The 23025-nt window shown below is 35.2% G+C and overlaps 1 protein-coding gene across 1 annotated transcript in view; it reads left to right on the forward strand.

The window, feature by feature from the left end:
- The first annotated feature begins 2280 nt into the window (after nucleotides 1-2280).
- The window catches only part of ncam1b (neural cell adhesion molecule 1b), a 159539-nt gene continuing 138794 nt past the window's right edge, over nucleotides 2281-23025 (forward strand). The window contains 1 exon segment of the mRNA XM_073818210.1: nucleotides 2281-2559. Within this exon segment, the coding sequence (XP_073674311.1) occupies nucleotides 2508-2559 (52 nt within the window). The 5' untranslated portion in view covers nucleotides 2281-2507.

Raw genomic sequence — 23025 nt, forward strand, 5'->3', positions numbered from 1 at the left:
AGTGCTTTGTTTGGCTGCAGCTGCAAAAATAGAACAATATTAATATGCCAGAAATGAAAGAAACCGCTGTGCATGTGAACTGTTGATGTTTCAGACCGTTTTGACGGTTATTACCACAGATCCGGATGACAGAAAGAGTATATCAGCTTATTTTCAGGCAGACGGAAAATTTGGGAGGCAGAAAATAGGCACACCTATTGAATTCTACGGTGTACATAGAAACAATCACAATGGCACAGAAACCACACAAAGAAGGTTACTATACCATGCAAGATGTCTCAAATGACAACGACACCCACTTTTAATGACATGATTGCTTGTGGTGGTAATCGGATAGCCTTTGAGATCTTTACTAACAAAGTAACATTGTCTAGGAATTGTACTCAAATTATGCTATAGCGATGATAGCCAAAATGAAGAAGATGCAGATAGTGATGCCGAACTATTTTGTTTCACTTCGCCTGTTTCAGGTTGTTTCCCATATGTTTATTTCATATCGGTGTTTTTAAAATGGAAAAAACTAAAATGTACACTACCAGTCAAAAGTTTTTGAACGGTAAGGTTTTTAATGTTTTTTAAAGAATCTCTTCTGCTCACCAAGCCTGCATTTATTTGATTCAAAGTACAGCAAAAATATTTATAAAAATATAATATTTTTAAAAACTATTTTCTATTTTAATATTTTTTAAAATGTAATTTATTCCTGCGATCAAAGCTACATTTTCAGCATTACTCCAGTCTTCAGTGTCACATGATCCTTCAGAAATCATTCTAATATGCTGATTTGCTGTTTAAGAAACTTTTTTTTATTAATAGTATTATCAATTTTTAAAACAGAGTACATTTTTTCAGGATTCTTTGATAAATAGAAAGATCCAAAGATCAGCAATTATCTAAAATAAAAAGCTTTTGTAACATTATGCACTACCATTTAAAAGCTTGGAGTCAATTTTTTTTTTTTTTTTTTTTTTGAGAAATGACAGAAATTAATAATTTTACTTAGCAAGAATGCTTTAAATCAAAAGTAATGATAACATTTATAATGTCAAATTAGAATATTATGATTTCTGAAGGACCATGTGACTGGAGAATTCAGCTTTGAAATCACAGGAATCAATTACATTTTAAAATATAATCAAATAGAAAACAGTTATTTTAAACAGTAAAAATATTTCAAAATTCTTTTTTTGCTGTACTTTGGATTAAATAAATGTAGCCTTGGTGAGCAGAATATACTTAAAAAAAAACAAAAATCTTACTTTTCAAAAACTTTTGACTGGTAGTTCACACAGAAACTGCAATTGCAAAAACTGAATACAAATAAAACGAAAGAATTTGTAAATAATTAATTTTGTAATATGTCTGCTTACCTCAACTGTGTAAACATGTATTGTGTTTCAGGTACATTTTTTAAAATCAAATATAATCATGCAAATAAACCTCAATGTGTAATGCATGAGGGCAATAACAAGTACTGCCAGTTTCCAGTTTCCACTCGCACTAAAAACAGCTGGCCAGCCTCTAAGCAACGCTTTAAATTGGATACTTTTAGATGAGCATTGTTCTCCAAAAGTTCACCATGGGTTCTTTTCAAAGCCACCGTGAAAAGCAGTTCCTCTTTAGCCCTGCATGGGATATAGAGAGCTAGATAAAGAAAACATCAGTGAACTGATCCGTGAGGGAGATCATTATTTTCAGAATGACAAAACGGGGCACCGCCTTCACAGCATATTATCTACTATCTACTACACCTCGCTCTATTGAGGAAAAATATTTTACCAAAGCATGTCTTAAAAGGAAATTTAACCCTGAGGGGGAAAAACACGTCGTTATTTTCTCCTCACGTTGTTTGTTACAAAGAATATTTGGGAGCGAGTCACCATTCACTCGCGTTGTACCCTTCTCCACACAATAAGTGAATGGTGACCAAATGTGACATTCCGCGTAAAATGTACTTTTTACATTTTACACATTTGGAACAACAAGAGAGTGGGTAAATACTGACAGAATGTTTATCTTTGCTTGAACTATTCCTTTAAATATCCGCATCTGATTAAACCTAAACCTATAAGAAAAATATTTGTTTTTAATGTTATATATGACTTGATTTTCCTCTCACGTTCCTTACTCTGGGCAGTCCAGGTGTATGTGGTCGAGGTGGTGGTCGTGTTTAGTTTCCAGGTTGGGTTCAGCCTATTATTTGATCATATCGTTGTCTTTCCTCAGAGGCGCCGCTGATTGGGTGGATTAATTCGCGTGCATCTTGAAGCGTCGTGTGCACGCGCTCTTGCCTCTCAGTCTCAGCGCGCGACATATGGGCATGCGAATTTAACCCGCAACAATATCAATACAGTCCAACGATAAGGATCCTCGTCCATATTCACATCCCGTTTAGAAAACTTCGTGGAAACTTCGCGGGCATCATTTTGCGGATTACGAATTCTTCGTTTCAATTACGGAAGACAATAATAAACAGTAAACACACTGTGTGTCATAAAGGGATTGCAATGTTTCCGACCAAGGCGATAATCTTGGTGCTTCTTTTCTTTGGCAGCGCAGGTAAGACCGCGTTCAAGTGTTATGCAATAACCGCAAACGAAATACAAACAGTTATATAATTTATAGCTAGGGTTTTGTGCGTTTTTCTGATTTGCATGCTACTTTTATCCTCAGTGATGTAGTGGCAGGTGCATCCGTGGACCTGTTTGAATTCTGCTGTGCTTATTGATCAACACTGTTGCATGTTTGTGTGAGTCAGTGTGTTGTTTACATTACTGCATGCCTGATAATGTAAGTATTCTTATAATACAGATTATAGGCACTGCTGTGAGCTAATTTGCTAGGCTCGATCCAAGGGGCTTTGACAATGGAACCTGTCCTTTAACTAGATCGGATTATCTGAGCTAATATTATAAGCAGCCATGTACTTGTGCACCGAGTTAAAGCCTCTGGAAGATAGCAGAAGGATTCAAAAGAATCGCATTGATTTCCATTGATCCTCTGTAAATCCTTATGGGACAGTGGTGGGATGAATTTCTTGGCAATCCACCTGCTGCACGAGTCGAGAAAGATCCAATCAGCGAGTTTGGGCGGGAACTGTCTATGATGTAATTACTGTTTTGTGTATTACCTCATGTGCAACGCGGAATCCCAACTACGTTACAGTTATGAATATGTTATCAAAGTCATTTTATATAAATTTATGGCCAATTTACATTACCTTTGTATGTCAATTAATCCATTTATTTATTTTGTTTACAAATGTTTGCACTTACATTTATCAAGTGCACAAGTGTGTGTGGAACTTTTGACTACCCAATGACATTTAGTTACAATATAAAGTTTTCAAAAATATAAGTAAAGTTTTTATGGAGATTTATTTACACATTTTACAGATTGTTCAATGTTTACACTTTGAACTTCTGAATGCCTTCAGTAGTTCATGTGTAACATTAATTGTGGTTCTTCTAATGAAGTAATAAAAGGCAATTGCAAGTGTTTAAAACACCAATAAAAATGAGCAAGCACTTTGTTTTACTACCAAATCTCAAGTAATATCAATTATTCTGAGGCACATGAGTTCTTGATCATGATGAATGATGGGATACGCATAGCCTTAAATACTGTGTGTGTCGGTTCTGTATTAGAGTGTATGTTTTCCATCAGACGTGGGACAGATCTGCATATTTACTTCCTGTGGCGTGTATTTGCTCACAAGACCGCAAATGTGGGTATTGGGTAATTCGTCTTGGGTTCCTTACGGAATTTCCTGCAGGGCTTTTAGCGTTTTGGATTTATGAGTGAATTAAAATCAGTGGTTAACCTTATTTTAAGAGACCACACCAATTATATTTTATTCCCCAAATGTACATTTTTAAAGCCGCTGTGTTTTGTTTCTACAAAAGTAAGTCATTACTAAAAGTTTTGTCAAGCATGTAAACTCTCATCCCTAGTTGTAGTCCTTAAGTAGCAGCTTTTTAACAAGTTCCGTTTAATTGAGTTGAAAATTTGTGACTCTGGAACACAAAACCATTAATAAATGTTCCGTTGATGTATGGTTTGTTAGGATATGACGTTATTTGGTTGAGATACAACTGTTTGAAAATCTGGAATCTGAGGGTGCAAAAAAATCTAAATATTGAGAAAATCTCCTTTAAAGTTGTCCAAATGAAGTTCTTAGGGTCATTCCAGCTGGAATCATCAAATTTTGGAAAAGTTCCCCACCTGACCTCCTCAGATTTGTCTGAAAAAAAATCCATGTGATGGGTAATATGCCCAGTAGATCATATACAAAAATTCTGACCTCTACTGTGCGTACTTTTTTCACAAAAAAATCTGTAAAAAAGTTTGTTTTTTACCCCGTTTTGGCATCACAGTCTGAGTGACCATGTTCAGACTGAAATATCTCCAGAACTAGTTGTGCCAGGTCCATGAAATTTTCTGGGCTAAGAGTCCTAGTCCAGAACTGCACGAATTACAACTCACAGCATTGTTACTGAATTTACACCTGAATGCTGGCCCTCTATTTTCTTCGAAACTATTACTTTAAGGGTTTTCAGATGTCCATAGAAACCTCAATTTTCAATGTATAAGCATCAAACTTGGTAAATGGTCTGATATGTACCATCTCTTTCACATCCTTTGACATCAGACAATAGAGTCTTATGGATGTTGAGATATTAAGGTCCAAAAATTGAAAAACCTCGTTTACACCAATGTTCAGAGCAATATTTCCCATGAATGACACCAGGTGTGAACATGAAACTTTTTTTTTTTTTTTTTTGAAAGAGCATGTTCTTATTGATAAAATATAAAAAAAAAAAATTGGGATGGGCTTTTGCCTCATTTTTCTGTAATGATTTTCTTTAAAAATTATTTTTGGACCTTAATATCTCAACATCCATAAGACTCTATTGTCTGATGTGAAAGACATGGCCAGCATTCATGCTGTTCTGGACTAGGACTCTTAGCCCCGAAAATTTCATGGACCTGGCACAACTAGTTCTGGAGATATTTCAGTCTAAACATGGTCACTCAGACTGTGATGCCAAAACGGGGTAAAAAACAAACTTTTTGCAGATTTTTTTGTAAAAAAAAGTATGCACAGTAGAGATCTGAAATTTTGTATATGATCTATTGGACATATTACCCATCTCACATATTTTTTTCAGACAAATCTGAGGGGGTCAGACTCAGGTGGGGACCATTTGATGATTCCAGCTGGAATGACCCCTTAGCAATGCATTTTACTAATCAAAAAAATTATTTTTATATATTTACGGTAGGAAATTTACAAAATATTTTCATGGAACGTTATCTTTACTGAATATCCTAATGATTTTTGGCATTAAAGAAAAAAAAAATATTTTTGGCTATTGCTACAAATATACCCATGCTACTTAAGACTGGTTTTGTGGTCCAAGGTCACATTTTTGTGAAAGTCTCTTACAGTAATGTATTTTTTTTATTTTTTATTCATATACCAAAATACTCTTTTAAAAAAAAAGTTTTTAAAATGCTTATAAGCCCTTGGCTTTCAAGACAACAGCTCTATTGATGAAACACTTAAAGGGTGAAGACATGGTCACATTAGCAAAACTTAACAGAAAATCTGTGGGCAATGTTCACAAATGTGGTGCAGCATCTCTTACTTAGAGGTTACTTAGAAACCAAGTAGCTTTATATTAGTCAATGTGGCAAATTTCCATGTTCAGAGATTACTAAACATGAATATGCTGCAAAATTTGTGTGTGGATGTTTTACCTTGTGTCCAGCATGTAAAATTTGAATAGATGCCTATTGAGTTGACAGCATTTTGGCCATAAAATGTTAAATGTAATGCACATTTAGTAGTAAAATGAAACCTATAAAATCGATATATCTTCATGTTATCCCAAACCCATGTTCGTATTTGAAATACAGATGAAGGTATTTTTAATAAAACCTGTAAGGTTTCTGTCTCACCATTGCCCTCCCTTCAAAATGTTAATAAAGAAATAGCAAAATGTAATCTATATTAATTGGTAAAATCTTCTGAGAAGACACAATTGCTTTACATGATGAACAGATGTAATTTAGGGTTTTCTTTATATATGAACATTGATTGAGCATGGACCTTATGAAATATGGTAAACACAAAAGCGCAAATGTGTTTGCTCGACGTGTGAGAACAAAACCAAATTAAGTATCTTTACATGCACCTCAGTCCAAATGAATCCAATCCGGTTTTGGATTCAGAAAGTGTCTATGAACCCCAAACCTTGTAATGCAAATCATATTTTTATCTCATGTGCCTTTGTTTATTCTAAACAAAACTGCTTTCAGAACCAGAGAAAGCCACTGCTATAATGCCACTGGAGCTACCATGAATATAATTGTAATTTTTGCCATATTGCCAAATATGTTAGAATATGTCGTAAAAAATATGTTTTTATTAGCAGATACTCCACTGAGCAGTTCACAAGATGTAGATAAAAATACAGTGGTGGCCAAAATGATTGGAACACTAGTATTTTCGCCAGCTAAAAATGGTTTTAAATCAGTTATTTCTATCTTTTGCGGTAGTGTGTCAGTAGGAATTATCAGTTTACATTTCCAAACACTAGTTTTGCCATTAATTGTAATAATCCAGTGAGATTTTGGTTTGCACAAGTCTGACAACAGCCAGTGCTCCACACAGAGATCTGTTCTCATCATCATCCAGTCTGTCTGGAATGACATGAAGAAACAGAACAAACTGAGACAGACTAAATCCAAATGCTTCAAGAAATCTGCCTGCAAAGCTACTGTTCAAAGTTTTAGGTACTTGTGTGAAAATGCTGGGAAATGAGAATGCTGTTGTAAATAGATTTTCTTTATCAGTTAACTTCTATAAACTAAATTAAATCAGCATTTGGCGTGACCATCCTTTTGCGTTTAAAGCAGCTTTTGCCCTAGGTGCATGGATTTTCAGGTAACTTTGCAGGTAGGTTTCTTGAAGCATCTTGGAGATGTTGCCACAGCTCCACTGGATTTAGTCTGTCTCCGTTTGTTCTGTTTCTTCTGTCATTCCAGACAGACTTGAAGATGATGAGATCAGATCTGGAGGTCTGGAGCACTGGCTGTTGTCAGACTCCTTGTGCAAACAAAAATCTCACTGGATTTTTACAATGGCAAAATAAATGTTTGGAAGTGTGAACTGATATTTCCTACTGACATACTACAGCAAAAGATGTATACACCACCACTGTATACAAGTTTGTAGTAGTAAAGTGTATGTAAAAAGTAGGGTTTTGATTAGTCTCGCGTAGCCAGACCTTCAGACTGACGGCTGAAGGTCTGGAATTCATGGCAGCTTTAATTGGCCAAGGCCCACCCATAAGGCCGTTTGACCGACATGTCAAACAACCAATCACAGTTCGTTTCGTTCAGCGTCACGTTTCGGGGTGTAGAAATGCTCCCACAACAAAAGACTGGCATGCAACAAGTCAGTCATTGAAATAACCAGCATTGAAAGTTAACGAAGAAGAGGGAGAACAAGCAGTAAGTCAGTAATTTGTTCGCGAACGTCGCAAATGTGTATAACAACAACGGTGTCTGCATAAGCACTTTTAGCAAAACGCGAGTAAATCAGTTTGCGCTTTGTTTCCCGGCGGACCGAAAATAAACACGACACTCGCGTGTTCCGGATATCCGATCAAATTCAACTAATCAGATCACGACTTCGACATTCCTGAAGTGTTTCCAGTTAAGTGTACCATATGCATCAGACGTTTAGCCAACGTTCCGTGGGCGTGACGTCTGAGGCTGAGACTAGGCTTTGATAAACAAATGCATCTTGGCACTGCGCGTATGTTCAAGATAAAATTGTCATATTCAAACATTTACATGCTTAATTTTCTTTCCTATTGATTAATTCAGGTGTACACCATCCCTTTATATCCAATCGAAGTTTCATTCAGATCGACCTCAGTCCGATTGATTCAGGTGTTTACATGAAGGCTTTTCAATCCAATTGAGCCATCAGTCTGATCACTAATTGATGTAAACATCTATTGGTAGCTATTGGTTTTTGGTTGCATGGACTTTCAGCAGACAGACAAAGAGGATGAGAGAATATATAAACATTATTTGTGTTTTAAAGATGAACAAAAGTCTCATGGGTTTGGAACAACATGAGGTGATTAAATCACAACGCAATTTTCATTTTGTCTCTTTAAAGAGATTGATTATTACCTGTTTAATTTGTTTACTCGCACCCCTCTGTAACAATTAAGAGCTAGACTTTAATTTTCCAAAATTGCCTCTTTAAAACTCACTACCACAGAGTCAGGGTGCTGTGGATGGTTGCCAGGGCTTGCTATGTGGTTCCTAAGGTATTCTGTTTGGTTGCTATGTAGCTGTCCAAGTCCAATTCTAGTTTATGTTGCCCACCCTTAAGTCTCTGTGATATTCTGCTCTCTATGGGTTTCTCCTTAAGTCTATAAACTTTTTTATGAATCATTTCTTTGCATATAAGGTTTAATTCTCAGTTATGAAATTTAATAAAGCAAAAGAGCAATAAGAACAGTGGTGCTTGGCTTAGCATCCCCCACTCTTATGTCATTGTTTTGATGATGAGAGGAAAACACAAGGCTGTGCTGCCGGAGATGCTCTGGGACCTCATCAGTGTCATCTGAGAGACGAGATGGGCGGAGCCCTGCGGTCACATGATGCACTTCCCCAGGCTGTGGGCATGAGTCATCTTTGTGACGTAATCTCCTGATATGCAGTTAAGCTCTCATTGGGCTTTTAATTAGCTCTGGTAGAGATAGCCTGGCCTGACTCGGAGGGCCTGAGCAAGACAAAAACAATAAATATGATGTAACCCCACAGATCCGGAAACACGACAGACTGATCTCGCATCCTCGCTTTTGAATACGAGGAGATGAAATTGTGGCCTAAAGAAAATGGGATTTAACAGGACAGATGTTGCACTGACAGATCAATTTCCCTTGATCATTACCGCCGTACACCCACACAAACTCGCCGAGAGTGGTTGTCATGCACAAAGTGTGACTGGAATCTGTCTCCTCATCGCTGATGAGATTTGCGCATCTGCATTTGATGTTTCACTCGAATGCTGTTATTTTATGTCTGCATTAACAGCGGGCTCAAAAAGTGGATTTATGGTTTGCACTTAGCCTTAACCCCTCCATAAGCCAGTGTTGGGTCAAAAATCTAGTATAAAAAAAACATGATACGTTCTTAGAAATGCTTTTATGTATTCATGTTTTTTTTCTATGGTTCTGAAAAATGTTTAAATGTAAGAAACATTTCAATGCAATGACTCAAAAATGTCATGTGGTGTAACTAGGGCTGGGTGATAAAATGATAACGATAGCAGTTTCGTTTCCTCACTCTTAAAGGGATCATTGGATGCAAAACTCACTTTTACATGTTGTTTGAACATTGTGTGTTGGCAGTTTGTGTACACAACCGCTCTACAATGATAAAAATCCATCCAGTGGTATTTTTTAATCTCAATGACGTCAATGACGACACACCGACAGAGGCCGCTCCCACGATAGTTGATTGACATGAGCGCCTTACCTTAGACCCGCCCTCACCGAGCCGAAACAGTCCGACTCCGGTCACCATTGTGTTGGCTCAGGTGCAGAGGCTGAGGTGTTCTGTTGTTGGATGTAATAATGAACATAGCAGTCGTCATTTACTCCCGACATCTGAGCCGCTGAAGATGCAGAGGATTAACATTACTTTCGTTTTTGAAAGGACATCGCCGATCCCGATCTACATATGCGTCTATGTTCATGCAAATCATGTGTGATACAGTTTCACCCACAGCAGAAGTGTGTATAAGGGTTTTTTATGCATCTTTGCAAATGACCTTTTTTAATAATGTGCTAGTTAGCAAGTTTCACAGCTAAACGTGGCTAAAGTAAACATTACAGCCCGTCATCCCACAGCAGCATTTAAAGGAACATGCAACAGAATATCTTGCTCTAAAAAGGGCTGATTTTGACAAGGTAAAAATAGTGTTTTTTACACTACCAGTGTTTCCCCTACCATTATCTTAGGGGGGCGCCCCGCCCCCCCAACGGCACCCCCCGCCCCCCTTGAATGTCAAGTTCATTTTATTTTTGATATAGCGTCAGATCACAATAGAAGTCATTAAGGTTATCTTTCCTATAGAACAGGGCTATACATTGTTCTTTTATTAAACAAACTAAATTGCCTTGTGTTATTTATCTTATTTACACGAAGGCATGTCATTTCTGTCTTTACATGATCGCGTGTTTATGTCTCATCTGCGAAAACACAGACGGGATCGCGGACTCCATTCATAAAAACCGAATCTACTATAGCGCGAAATGCCACGTAAATTCGTCGATTTTTGGATTAATAAATCAAAAGTTGGTCTGTTACTTCATTCAAATCGCGATATGGACTAGTGTCTGTGAAAACTGAAATGCAAAAAGACCGTTTCAATATGAATCCTGCATGCTCCGTTTGCCTCTGTATGTATGAATGGTGGAGACGCGCTTTTACTACACGCATATACTGAAGCACACGTGACGCTCCCGCTAATTTTGGGCATTTGCATCTCGCATGAACAGATAAACTCAATATCCAAAGCTGCTGTGAGTGTCACTTTTACCGTTTCATTTGAGAAAACTAGCATCATAACATGCTGTACACACACAGAAACTTCAAGGCAACCTGTCAAAATAAAAGTAACATGTAACAGAACATTAGTCTTGTATTACTTTTGTACAGTATAATGTAGTTGTTTATATATTCCTATTTAAATAATTGACATGAAACAATATATATGATAAAAATAAATATAACAAGATTAACCACTTAATTGTAGAAAAAATACTACAATTATTATTTAAATGTTAAATTATTATTATTTATTGATTTTAACAGTAAACCTCTGTTTGTTTGCCAAAAATTAAAAGGGTTTATTTTTCATTTGATTAAAAATAAATAAATGTTTATACTTTTAATTTGATTATGAGAAAAAATAATACACACAAGAATTAAAAAAAAAAAAAAAAGCAAAAGTTGGTAGAGCCCTATTGTTCAAAATGTTAAAATAGAGAGTTTTGGACTTATTTTTCCACTGAATAAGTCTATAATAATGTTTTCGTTATTTCACAAAGTAGGGTAAAGTACCGGGGGGAAAAAAAGTAACGTTGGCTACCGCCCCCCCCCCCCCTCCAACACTGGAAACCTAGGGGAAACACTGACTACCATTGAGAAACTTTAACCAAAGTATGTTAAAGGCTTCTCATAAAGATCCTAAAGAATCATATCAACTTGTGAAAAAAATGGGCATCCAATGACCCCTTTAAGTCTCACAGTTAGTTGACACCATCCTATGAAAAAAAAAAAGTAATAATTCATAAATATTACATTTTTAGGGAGTCGCACCACATGACCTTAGAATTTGTGTCTTATAGTTCAAATTATGTGATATTTTAATACACTATTGAACTTGACAAGAAGTCATGAGGGTCTGCAGGGTTCCTCTTGATTAAAAGTATTCTTTTATTCTATTTTTCCCCCCACCTTTTTATCTTGGTCCATTTTTTTTTTTTTTTTTTCAAAGTCATGTCACACCGCATGACTTTGGCTAGGCATACAGGTTTTCAAATGAATAAGTGAAACCTTTTTCATAAAACATTTAAAATGAATTTTAATTCAGAAATGAAAAACAAGCTCATATAAAAGCTACATTCACGTAAGTATGATTAGCATTTTTTTTTTTAAATGCATTTTTGTTTTTTTTAGACTTTTGATAAGACTTTGACCGGAAGCGAAGTGAGAGAGAAAGGCGGAAAGATCGGAAAAGGTCCATGAGCTAGGACTCGAACTCGGGACGCCCGAAGCACAATGTTGCTATATGTTGGCATGCTGACCACCAGTTTTTATTGTGTTTTAAATACCTGATTTCGAAAAATAGATCTGGACAATCCATATTCATTGAACCCAGTATCATATATCTGGCATGCTGTGACTTAAAGCAGCCTAAACATTTTTTTCCCCAGGGGTCATTCTTGGTGACCTGCTTCTATTTCAAGGTTCAGCCAGTGTAGCGATAGCATATGTCACTAAGCTGGATAATCCGGAAAGGCCTTCAGGGGCGAAGACATGCTACATTCAGCGTTTCAACACCATTTGGTGGTAAATTCATGTCTAGGGCCTCCCCATATGTGCAACCGAATCGTTGAAACCATAAAGCCCTCAGCCGTGATTGTTCGGTACAGCAGAGATCACATGCTTATCCTGTTGTCTGACATGTTGCATCCCAGTGGACGCTTTTAAACCTCCACAATCGTTTCCCAGAGAGCTGCGGCAGATGTTATAAAAGGACATGACGCATTACTGATGCTTATGCTATATGCGATGACTATATGAACTATATTTTCTGTGAAACAATAGGGCTGTGTCCCTCGCAGTGATGTTGGATGGCAGTAACATGGCCAGCAGTAAACGACGCCAATGTCTGGGAATGAGCTCTGAGTTTTGCAGGACGTCCTGTTTGACTAAATGGCTCCCTGGGATGTAGCTCTTCTGCTTGGCCTCACCTTTGATCATGAGTATAGCTGGCAGATTTAGGCCTGCAGAATGCTGGAGGAACAGCAGCACGTTCATGCCTAATGAGACCAGGCCTTTTTCTTAACGTATCCCTGTAATGAATGCTATTTACTGTATGACTTCTGGTTTTCAATGTGCTGTCATAACGCTATATGTTTCCAAAATAATAGGTGGCTAATGTACTGTGGATGTTGTTTTTATTCAGAAGGAGATTGCTGGAATGTGGTGTCTGTCAAGGATAGTGCACTTATGGACGTGGCCTAACCGTGTTGGCCTGGAAACTGGCAAATAATTACAGTCAAGCTCTCAGGTTTACTGGTCTATGATATCCTTCAACTAAGAGGTGTTTAAGAGAGTGTTATGGATTATCATCTTCAGTCAAAATGCAATGCCTTAAAAGCACTAGTGGGAAAAATGGATGTTTCTTAGGAAACAGGTGATTGTATATTTGTGTAGAATGGTCCACTACAGTTAAAGAAGTAGTTCACTTTCAGAACAAAAATGTACAGATAATGTACTCAACCCCTTGTCATCCAAGATGTTCATGTCTCTTTTTTTTTTTTTTTTCGTTTTTTGAGAAAAAACATTTCAGGATTTCTCTCCATATAATGGACTTCTATGGTGCCCCCGAGTTTGAACTTCCAAAATGCAGCTTCAAATGGCTCTAAACGATCACAGCCAAGGAAAGAAGGGTCTTATCTAGCAAAATGATTGGTTATCTTCTAAAAAATAATTACAATTTTTATATATATATATATAATTTTTTTTTTTTTTTTTTTTTTTTTTTTAAACCTCAAATGCTCGTCTTGTCTAGCTCTGTGTATACTCTGTGTAGAGATTAAAAAATATATAAATTGTAAACGTTTTTAGAAAATAACCAATCGTTTGGTGGATAAGACCCTTCTTTCTCGGCTGGGATAATTTAGAGCCCTTTGAAACTGCATTTAAACTGCATTTTGGAAGTTCAAACTTGGGGGCACCATAGAAGTCCATTATATGGAGAGAAATCCTGAAATGTTTTCCTCAAAAAACATCATTTCTTTACAACTGACGAAAGAAAGACATGAACATCTTGGATGACAAGGGGGTGAGTACATTATCTGTACATTTTTGTGCCTATACTCCTTTAAAGAGTTTGATATCAGTAACATTTAAAAAAAAATACAGCAAAAACAGTAATATTCAAAAATGTTATTACGATTTGGATTAACGGTATTATATTTTAAAACATTTTAATATGTAATTTATTCCTCTTAAAGCTGAAGTTTTAGCATCATTACTCCAGTCTTCAGTGTCACACGATCCTCCAGAAATTATTCTAATATGCATTATTTGCTACTAATAAGATTTCAGTGTACTTCACACAAATGTATTGCACACATTGCAGTCAAAAACATCCGTTCTTTGGCAGTAGTCTTTTCATTATTAAAGCTTCTGATTTTTCACTGGCTTCTTCTTCTTCCCCCGAGGGCATGTTCTCTCTTCGCAGGGTTGATGTTGGTGTTAATTTTTTCTCTGGGCTTGATGTCTTTATAGCATCTGTCTACTGCTAAAAAACATTGAGAGACTGAATTAAGAAATGCAATTAGAGGCTGTATTTTGGTAGTGAATTATGGCTAACTATTCGCATACACGTTTGGCATGTGAAATGAGCAACGTTGTGATTTTACGCGCTTCAAGGGTCACTTGAGCTGAAGGTTTTTTTTTTTCCTTCTTTTTTTTTCTTTGCCTTTGAATTTATGTAGAGCTAATTCTTTCTCAAGCATTTGTAAAGTTATTTGTCCTTGCAGGCATTTACAAAGCATTAATTGCTAAAGACATGGATAACCTTAGAATTGTTTGCTTTTTAGAAATTATTTGTATTGGATTGAATTGCATTGCATTCCTGCCTCTTGAAAACAGAGAGTATGTGCCACTTTCCAGAAATATGGTATGGCAAAAAAACATGTTTTTTTTTAAAATGAGAAAATAAAAAGCTTGTGTGACCCTGGACCACAAAACCAGTCTTAAGTAGGTCCTATCATGGACCCTCATTATTGATTTTTATTTTATGCCAAAAATCATTAGGATATTAAGTTAAGATCATGTTCCATGGAGATATTTTGATTAGTAACATGCATTGCTAAGAACTTCATTTAAAGGCGATTTTCTCACTATTTAGATTTTTTTTGCACCCTCAGATTCATGATTTTCAAATAGTTGTATCTCAGCCAAATATTGTCCTATCCTAACAAACCATACATCAATTGAAAGTTTATTTATTAAGCTTTCAGAAAATTCACTTTCACTCATAGCTGTGCAACATGGCTGTATATCCCCACGTCTGTGATACTGTTATTAAATACTACTATTATTTACATAGTAATATTTATTGAATAATAATATTTAAGAAACGTCAACAGCCATCATAAAAGTTGCTAGGCAGTTCAGTCAAAAGTACAAAGGCAGCGCTCTGATATACAACATTGAAGTTACATGAAATAACACAATGAGATTTTGCCCTCAGACAAAATTATTTAATCTGGAACAAATAATAGATTAATGAGACCTAAGACTGCTCGTTAGATTTACCCAAAACTAATTATATTTCATGTTTAACCACTATAGAGACATCAGAGCCAGTGGCAAATTCCAAAAGAACTGGCCGAGGTAAGGCTGCTGTTCGCGGGTTCATAAGTGCTAAATGCCCACTGAACCCCTGGAGCTCACATCTCCAAAAAGTCCATAGTCCTTGCAGGCATTTACAAAGCATTAATTACTAAAGACATAGTTAACCTTTGAATTGTTTGCTTTTTAGAAATTATTTGTATTGGATTGAATTGCATTGCATTCCTGCCTCTTGAAAACAAAGTATGTGCCACTTTCCTGAAATAAGGAATGGCAAAAATCTTGTGTTTTTTTATAAAAAACATAATGTAACAAGCTTTTTTCAAGCGAGTTTAATTTTATATGTGGAAAAAAATTGACCCTTATGACTGGTTTTGTGGTCCATGTTTACATATACGTGCCTATGAGCAATATCACACTCATAGCCATGTAATATGGTGGAATATTGCCACGGCTGTGATACTGTTATTAAATACTACTATTATTTACATAGAGTAATATTTATTGAATAATAATATTTAAGAAACAACAACAACAATAACCATCATAAAAGTTGCTGGGCAGTTCAGTCAAAAGTACAAAGGCAGCGCTCTGATATACAGCATTGAAGTTACATAAAATATAACGCAATGAGATTTTGCCCTCAGCCAAAACTATTTGCTGACCTAAAATGAGTTATATTTCATGTTTAACCACTATAGAAACATCAGAGCCAGTGGCAAATTCCAAAAGAACTGGCAGAGGTAAGGCTGCTCTAGGCGGGATCATGAAAACATCGAAGCTGAATTTTTCAAATAGACATTATTTTTATAAACAAGCCACTTATTTGAAGTCTAAACAGTACATTCTCGCCTAAAAAACTCTGTGAGACAAAAACAGTATTATTTATAAAATTATAGTGGATTTGGGTGTCCGCCATGACACACTCTGTGAGAAATACAGCAAGCGGAGTGATACAAACAGTGAAACGGTTGGAGTTCTGTTATCACTAGAATATCACACTACTCTCAGCTTATAGAATCAGATTATAGAACCAGAAAGAACTGTTGTATTAAAAAAGAATAAATTACCTGTGTTTCAAACTTGAGTTCTCGTTTATTGTAATGAACGATGATCTTTTTTTTTCTGCAGACCGACAAATAATAAAACGACACATGTATCTGCTTGTCCTAGAATTATCAAGGTCGAAAACATTACGAACCTCATATAAAATAAACAGAAAGTGTGTTTCAGATTCCATGTATTTTATATGAGGTTTGCAGCTTTTTATATATTATTTAGTCTGACCTCCTGATGTGGACGATTTGTGGAAATTGATTTGTTTACTATTTGTTGAACTAAGACCTCTTTAAAAACAAAGGTCGTATTTTGTATCCTCTTTTTGGACAGGACCACATTTCATGTAACAGTGAAAGACGAGTGTCTACCCATGTATCCTACTGTTCTTTTTGCTGTGTCTCATCTCTCTCTCGCTCAGTTTTTTTTTTTTTTTTGACTCATAGACACACTCACACACACATCCCCTCTCTGCCTCTTTCTCTTGCTGTCTCCCCTTCTGTCTGTTTTCCTCCCTCTCTTGTTCTCTCACTTACAAGCACGTGCCACCCAAACACACTCACACGCACGCACAGACACACAGATGGAGAGTCCAGTGTGACTGGGTGACCTCCCCTGCCTGAAATGCCTCACACTTACTCGGCCAACAGAAGCTGGATGTGTCATGACCCCTGCCGTGTTGTCTCTTTTCTCCCGGATGTTTCATGTAGAGTTTGAGCTAAATGTCCGCGGGCAGTCGGACCATCAGAGACAACGGAAATGCTATGAATGAGAAAAACAATCTCAGTTTTGGCCAAGAAGCTCCCTAGTATTTGTACAATAGTGCTAATGCAGATATCAGTATTATTACTTAAAAGCATTAAAAGCATTTCTTGTTGGACTTCCTTCTTGCTTATATTGCATCTCACGATTAACTTATAAATTGAGTGGTTTATTTTGGGGTTGGTTAAGTCTTTTTTTTTTTTTTTTATGGGCAGCACTGTGGACCAGCAGGCAGCATTTCGAGGCACTCAATCAGGAATGTCCCTTCTGGTCTGATGGCAGAAAATTTGCTACGTCAGGCTGCAGCGAGTGCGTCATCCAGGACCCACAGCTTGACGAGAACATGCATTAGTCTTTCTGCTTGACTGCCTCCGTCCACCGCTCGGTAAATACATGATGACGGAACAGGGTCACTACCGCTTTTTTTTCATTCTGAGCTCCATCATCAAATATAGTTGCACAGAACAGCCACAAAGCCTCAAGAATGAAGCTTATATTCAGTCTTACACATATGCAATCTTGTAATTAGTGGAGCTTGTTAAAGAGATCACAAAAAGAAGATATTTTGAAGAATGTTGGTACGCAATTCATTCCAGTTCCCGTTGATTGGTTGCCATAATTTTTTAAACATGCTTTTTTGTTCCGCAGAGCAACATTACTCATACATTTCTCACACTTGAAGCGTGCAACTCAAGTGTGCTAAAGATGACTGATATATTGCTAAGACTAATTTATCTGGGAATATTTGCTTTAAAAAAAAATAAATAAATAAATATTGACATTGACTTATAAGTTGTGTTGGAAGTGGAACTTTATTTTGACAGCACTGAGAGCAGAGTGTCTTCATTTAACTTTTCTTACTAATAAATTATTTAAAAAAAAAAATGGCAAACAAAATAAATGGTATATTAAAATGTATTACAGCATTTGCCTTTCAGTTGTTAGTAGGTGTAATTGAAAGGCAAACTCTATAATACTTTCTTATAGGCATGCACAGTATTATCGGAACAATATTGGAATCTGCCTATAATGGTTTAAATTTAATTATCTTAGGGGGCGCTGTTGACCTGCATGTCATACAATGAAAGTAAAATAACAAAAAACATTAAGATTGTAGAGAGACTTGGCGTCGTTTCCAAACAAAAGGAAATATATCGGGATTGGCATTGGCTATTTGCTAAAATGAGTAGAAAAATATTGGCTTAAGAGAAACTCTATAATACTGATATCGACATATCGGAAACTCTAATATTTTCTTATAGGGATGCACAATATTATCTGAATTGGCCGATAATGGTTTAAGTTTATTCATTTAGTGGGTGCTGCTGGCCTACTTGTAATAAAATGAAAGTAAAATACACAAATAACATTGTGCATTGTTTCCAAACAAAAGGAATTGGCATCATTATAGGCCAAAATTAATTGAAAAATATTGGCATATTGGAAACTCCAACAATGCTTTCTTACAGGGATGCGCAATGTCGGAACAATATCGAAATCGCCCGATAATGGTTTAAGTTTATTTTTTAGGGGGCTCTGTTGGTCTACTTTTATTAAAATTGAAGGAAAATACACAAATAACATTAATATTGTGAAGAGGCTTGGTAAAAATATCAACATATCCAATATAGGAAACTCTATAATGCTGATAACAGCATATCGGAAACTCTATAATACTTGATTATAGGGATGCACAAAATTATCGGAACGATATCGGAATTGGTCAATAATGGTTTAAGTTTATTTATTTAGTGGACACTGTTGTCCTACTTGTAATAAAATAAATAAAAGTAAAATAACACAAATAACATTAAGATTGTGGAGAGACTGTTGTTTCCAAACAAAAGGAAATATATCGGTATTGGCAACGGCTATTGGCCAAAACAAGTTAAAAAATAACGGCATATCGGAAGTCTATAATACTGGTATTGGCATATCGGATATCAGAAACTCTATGATGCTTTCTAAACTTTCTAAAATTTGGTTTCCAAACAAAAGGAAATGTATCTGTATTGGCATCAGCTATCGGCCAAAATCAGTGGAAAAATATTGCATATCGGAAACTCAATAATACTGTCTTGTAGGGTTGCACAATATTATCAGACTTGCCATTGTTTTCAAACAAAAGGAAATATATTGGCATCAGCTATCAGACAAAATAAGTTGAAAAATATTGGCATATCGGATATTGGAATTCTATAATACTTCCTTATAAGGATGCACAATATTATCAGAATGATATTGAAACTGGCCAATATTGGTTTATTTATTTAGGGGACACTGTTGGCCTACTTGTAATAAAATAAAAGTAAAATAACACAAAACATTTAAGATTGTGTAGAGACTTGGTGTTGTTTCCAAACAAAAGGAAGCAAATCTGTATTGTCATTGACTATCGGCCAAAATGAATTGAAAAATATCGGCATATTGGATATCGGAAACTCTTTATTACTGATATTGGCATATCGGAAACTCTATAATACTTTCTTATAGGGATGCACAATATTATCGAAACAATATCGGAATCGGACAGTAATGTTTTTTATTTATTTTGTTGGCCTACTTGTAGTAAAATAAAAGTAAAATACACACAAAAAAAACATTACGATTGTGGAGAGACTTGGCATGTTTCCAGACAAAAGGAAATATATATCAGTATTGACATTGGCTGTCGGTCAGAATGAGTTGAAAAACATTGGCATATAAGATATCAGAAACTCTATTACTTTCTTATAGGGATGTACAACATTATAGGAGCGTACAACATTATAGGAGCTATATTGGAATTAACGGATAATGGTTTAAGTTTATTTATGTATGGGACGCTGTTTGCCTACTTGTAATAAAATGAAAATTTAAATAGACAAATAACATTAAGACTTTTTTTTTCTCCAAACAAAAGGAAATATATCGGTATTGGCATTGGCTTTAGGCCAAAATTAGTTAAATTTCGCCATATCGGAAGCTATGTAATACTGATATCGGCATCAGAATCTCTATACTTTATAGGGAATCGGCCGATAATGGTTTAGGTTAATTTATTTAGGGGACGCTGTTGGCCTACTTGTAATAAAATGAAAGTAAAATAACACAAATAACATTAAAATTGTAAAGAGACTTGCCGTTGTTTCCAAACAAAAGGAAATATATCGGTACTGGCTTCGGGTATTGGCCAAAATGAGATATATTCTCATATCGACATATTGGATATCGGAAACTCTACAATACTTTCTTATAGAGATGCACAATATTATCGGAACAATATCGGAATCGGACAATAATAGTTTAAGTTTATTTATTTAGGGGGCGCTTTTGGCCTACTTGTAATAAAATAAAATTAAAATACACAAATAACATTAAAATTGTGGAGAGACTTGACGTTGTTTCCAGACAAAAGGAAATATATCGGTATTGACATTTGACTGTCGGCCAGAATGAGTTGGAAAATATCGGCATATCGGATATTGTAAACGCTATAATACTTTCTTAGAGGGATGCACAATATTATCGGAATTGGCTGATAGTGGTTTAAGTTTATTTAGGGGCGTTAAATAAACTTGATGATAACTTATAATAAAATAAAAGCAAAAAACACAATGTTAAGATTGTGGAGAGACTTGGCGTTGTTTCCAAACAAAAGGAAATCTATCTGTTTTGACATTGGCTATCGGACAAAATGAATCTGAAAAATATCGCCATATTGCATATCGGCAAAAATCCGTTATCGCAATGCCTGCTTTCTTATCTAATTCTGAACGTGTCAGTTGTGTTGCTGTCTATGCAGGGTCAGAAAGCTCTCAGATTTGTATCAAAATATCTTAATTTCTGTTTTGAATATAAACAAAGGTATTACGGCTTTGGAACGACATGAGGGGGAGTAATTATTGACAGAATTTTCCTTTTTGGGTGAACTATCCCAAATGTTTTGCCACCAGGCAACCGTCAAGGAATGTCCTAAAAATCATCCAGAACATCCTATCAGCCACATAGCAACATCTTGGCAAACACCCATGACACCCCAGGATTGTAACAATGAGTTGGCACTGGCAGGCATGACTCACTCAATGCTAAATGTATGAATATCAATAGCAGTTGTTCAATAAATTCATGTTCATTTGGTCGGTAGCTCATCTTCTTTCATAAAGCACAGTCTCTCCATCAATTAATTCCGCATGTGAGCATTTCGGCAGACACACCGCTTGTTATTCTATAATTAGAACAAGAGGAATTGTTGGATGTGAGCATCGCTCCCAGCCACGGATCTGTTCTCTCTGATCATCCCTGTTCTCTGGTAATGAGAGCTCTGATAAGCTCCCTCAGCTCAAGGAGTCAAGCCCAGAGTCCCACAGACCTGGACCAGGCCAGAGAAGGCAATCCTTGATTCTCCTTTGTCCACATCTCAAGATGTCCAAGAGTGAAGTTGATCCGTGTTTTGGAGCGTGCCGCTGTAATTTTGGCATGGCTGTAAAGTATTGTGGCTGCCTACGGCTGGCTTGCGGGGAGGAGGTGCCTCTCCACCATCTGTTGCCCTGTCACTAGATATGACACACGCTTCTTCCAGCAGCTTTTTCACCAAATAACAGCAGTTTTTTGGCAGATCGTGTTGCATCCTTTTGTGGGCCATTGATTTTTGCCTAAATCAATTCTGTGAGCTTTGTAGGCATTATATTTACACTTGAAGCTGGTTATTGAACACATAAAAGTGCCAGCTGGGTAGTTATTAATATCCATTCTGAATTAATAAAGTGCCACAATGAAAAATGACAAACAATATATTTTAAAATCTAATTTAAAACACACATGCTAGCTTTTCAGAGATGTACCCTTTTTGTAATCCCCTTTGTTTGTTTTTAACAACATAAATTTTATTTATGCTTTTATACTATTTTGTAGATTTTTTTTTTCATTTTAATTCACATTAAAAAGTTAGAATATATTATTTCTCAATTTTTTATATTTAAATGTGTGAATATATAGTTATATTTTATATTGTTTCCTGAATCTTTTTTATATTTAAATATGAATATATTGTTTAAATATACTATTTCCTGAACATTTTTAAATGTGTGAATATATTGTTTGAATAAATTATTTCCTAAACATTTATTTTTTTTATTTTTAAGTGTAAACATAGTGTGAATATCTTATTTCCTGAAATTTTATTTTTATTTTTAAATGTGTAAATATAGTTTGAATATATTATTTCCTGAACCTTATAATTCTAACCTATTTTTAAATATTAATATATTGTTTAAATATACTATTTCCTGAACATTTTTAAATGTGTGTGAATATAGTTTGAAATGAATATATTATTTCCTGAATGTTTTTTTCCCCGTTTGTATGCGTGAATATATATGTAGAATATATACCTTTTTTTTAATTTTTAAATATGAATATATTGTTTAATAATTTCCCGAACATTTCTTTGATTTTGAATGTGTGAAAATATTGTTTGAATATATTCTGAACATTTTATTTTTATTTTTGAATATGTTTGAATATATTGTTTAAATGTATATTTTCCTGAATATTTAAATTTTTTTAAATGTGTGAATATAGTTGGAATATATTATTTCCTGAACCTTTTTTCATTTTTAAATATAAATATATTGTTTGATTATATTATTTCCCAAGAATTTATTCGATTTTGAATGTGTGAAAATGTTGTTTGAATTTTTTTTTAATATGTTTGAATATATTGTTTAAATATAATATTTCCTAAACATTTATTAATTTTTAAATGTGTGAATATAGTTTGAATATATTATTTCCCAAACTTTTTTTTTTCATTTTTCAGTGTGTAAATATAGTTTAAATATATTATTTCCTGAATCTTTTTCATTTTTAAATATGAATATATTGTTTGAATATGCTATTTCCTAAACATTTTTTTAATGTGTAAACAGTTTGAATATATTATTTACTGAATCTTTTTACATTTTTAAATGTGTGAATATATAGTTTGAGTATATTATTTCCTGAAACTTTTTTTTAGTTTTAAATATGAATATA

Source organism: Garra rufa, chromosome 14, assembly GCF_049309525.1.
Source record: "Garra rufa chromosome 14, GarRuf1.0, whole genome shotgun sequence".
NCBI classification, from domain to species: domain Eukaryota; kingdom Metazoa; phylum Chordata; class Actinopteri; order Cypriniformes; family Cyprinidae; genus Garra; species Garra rufa.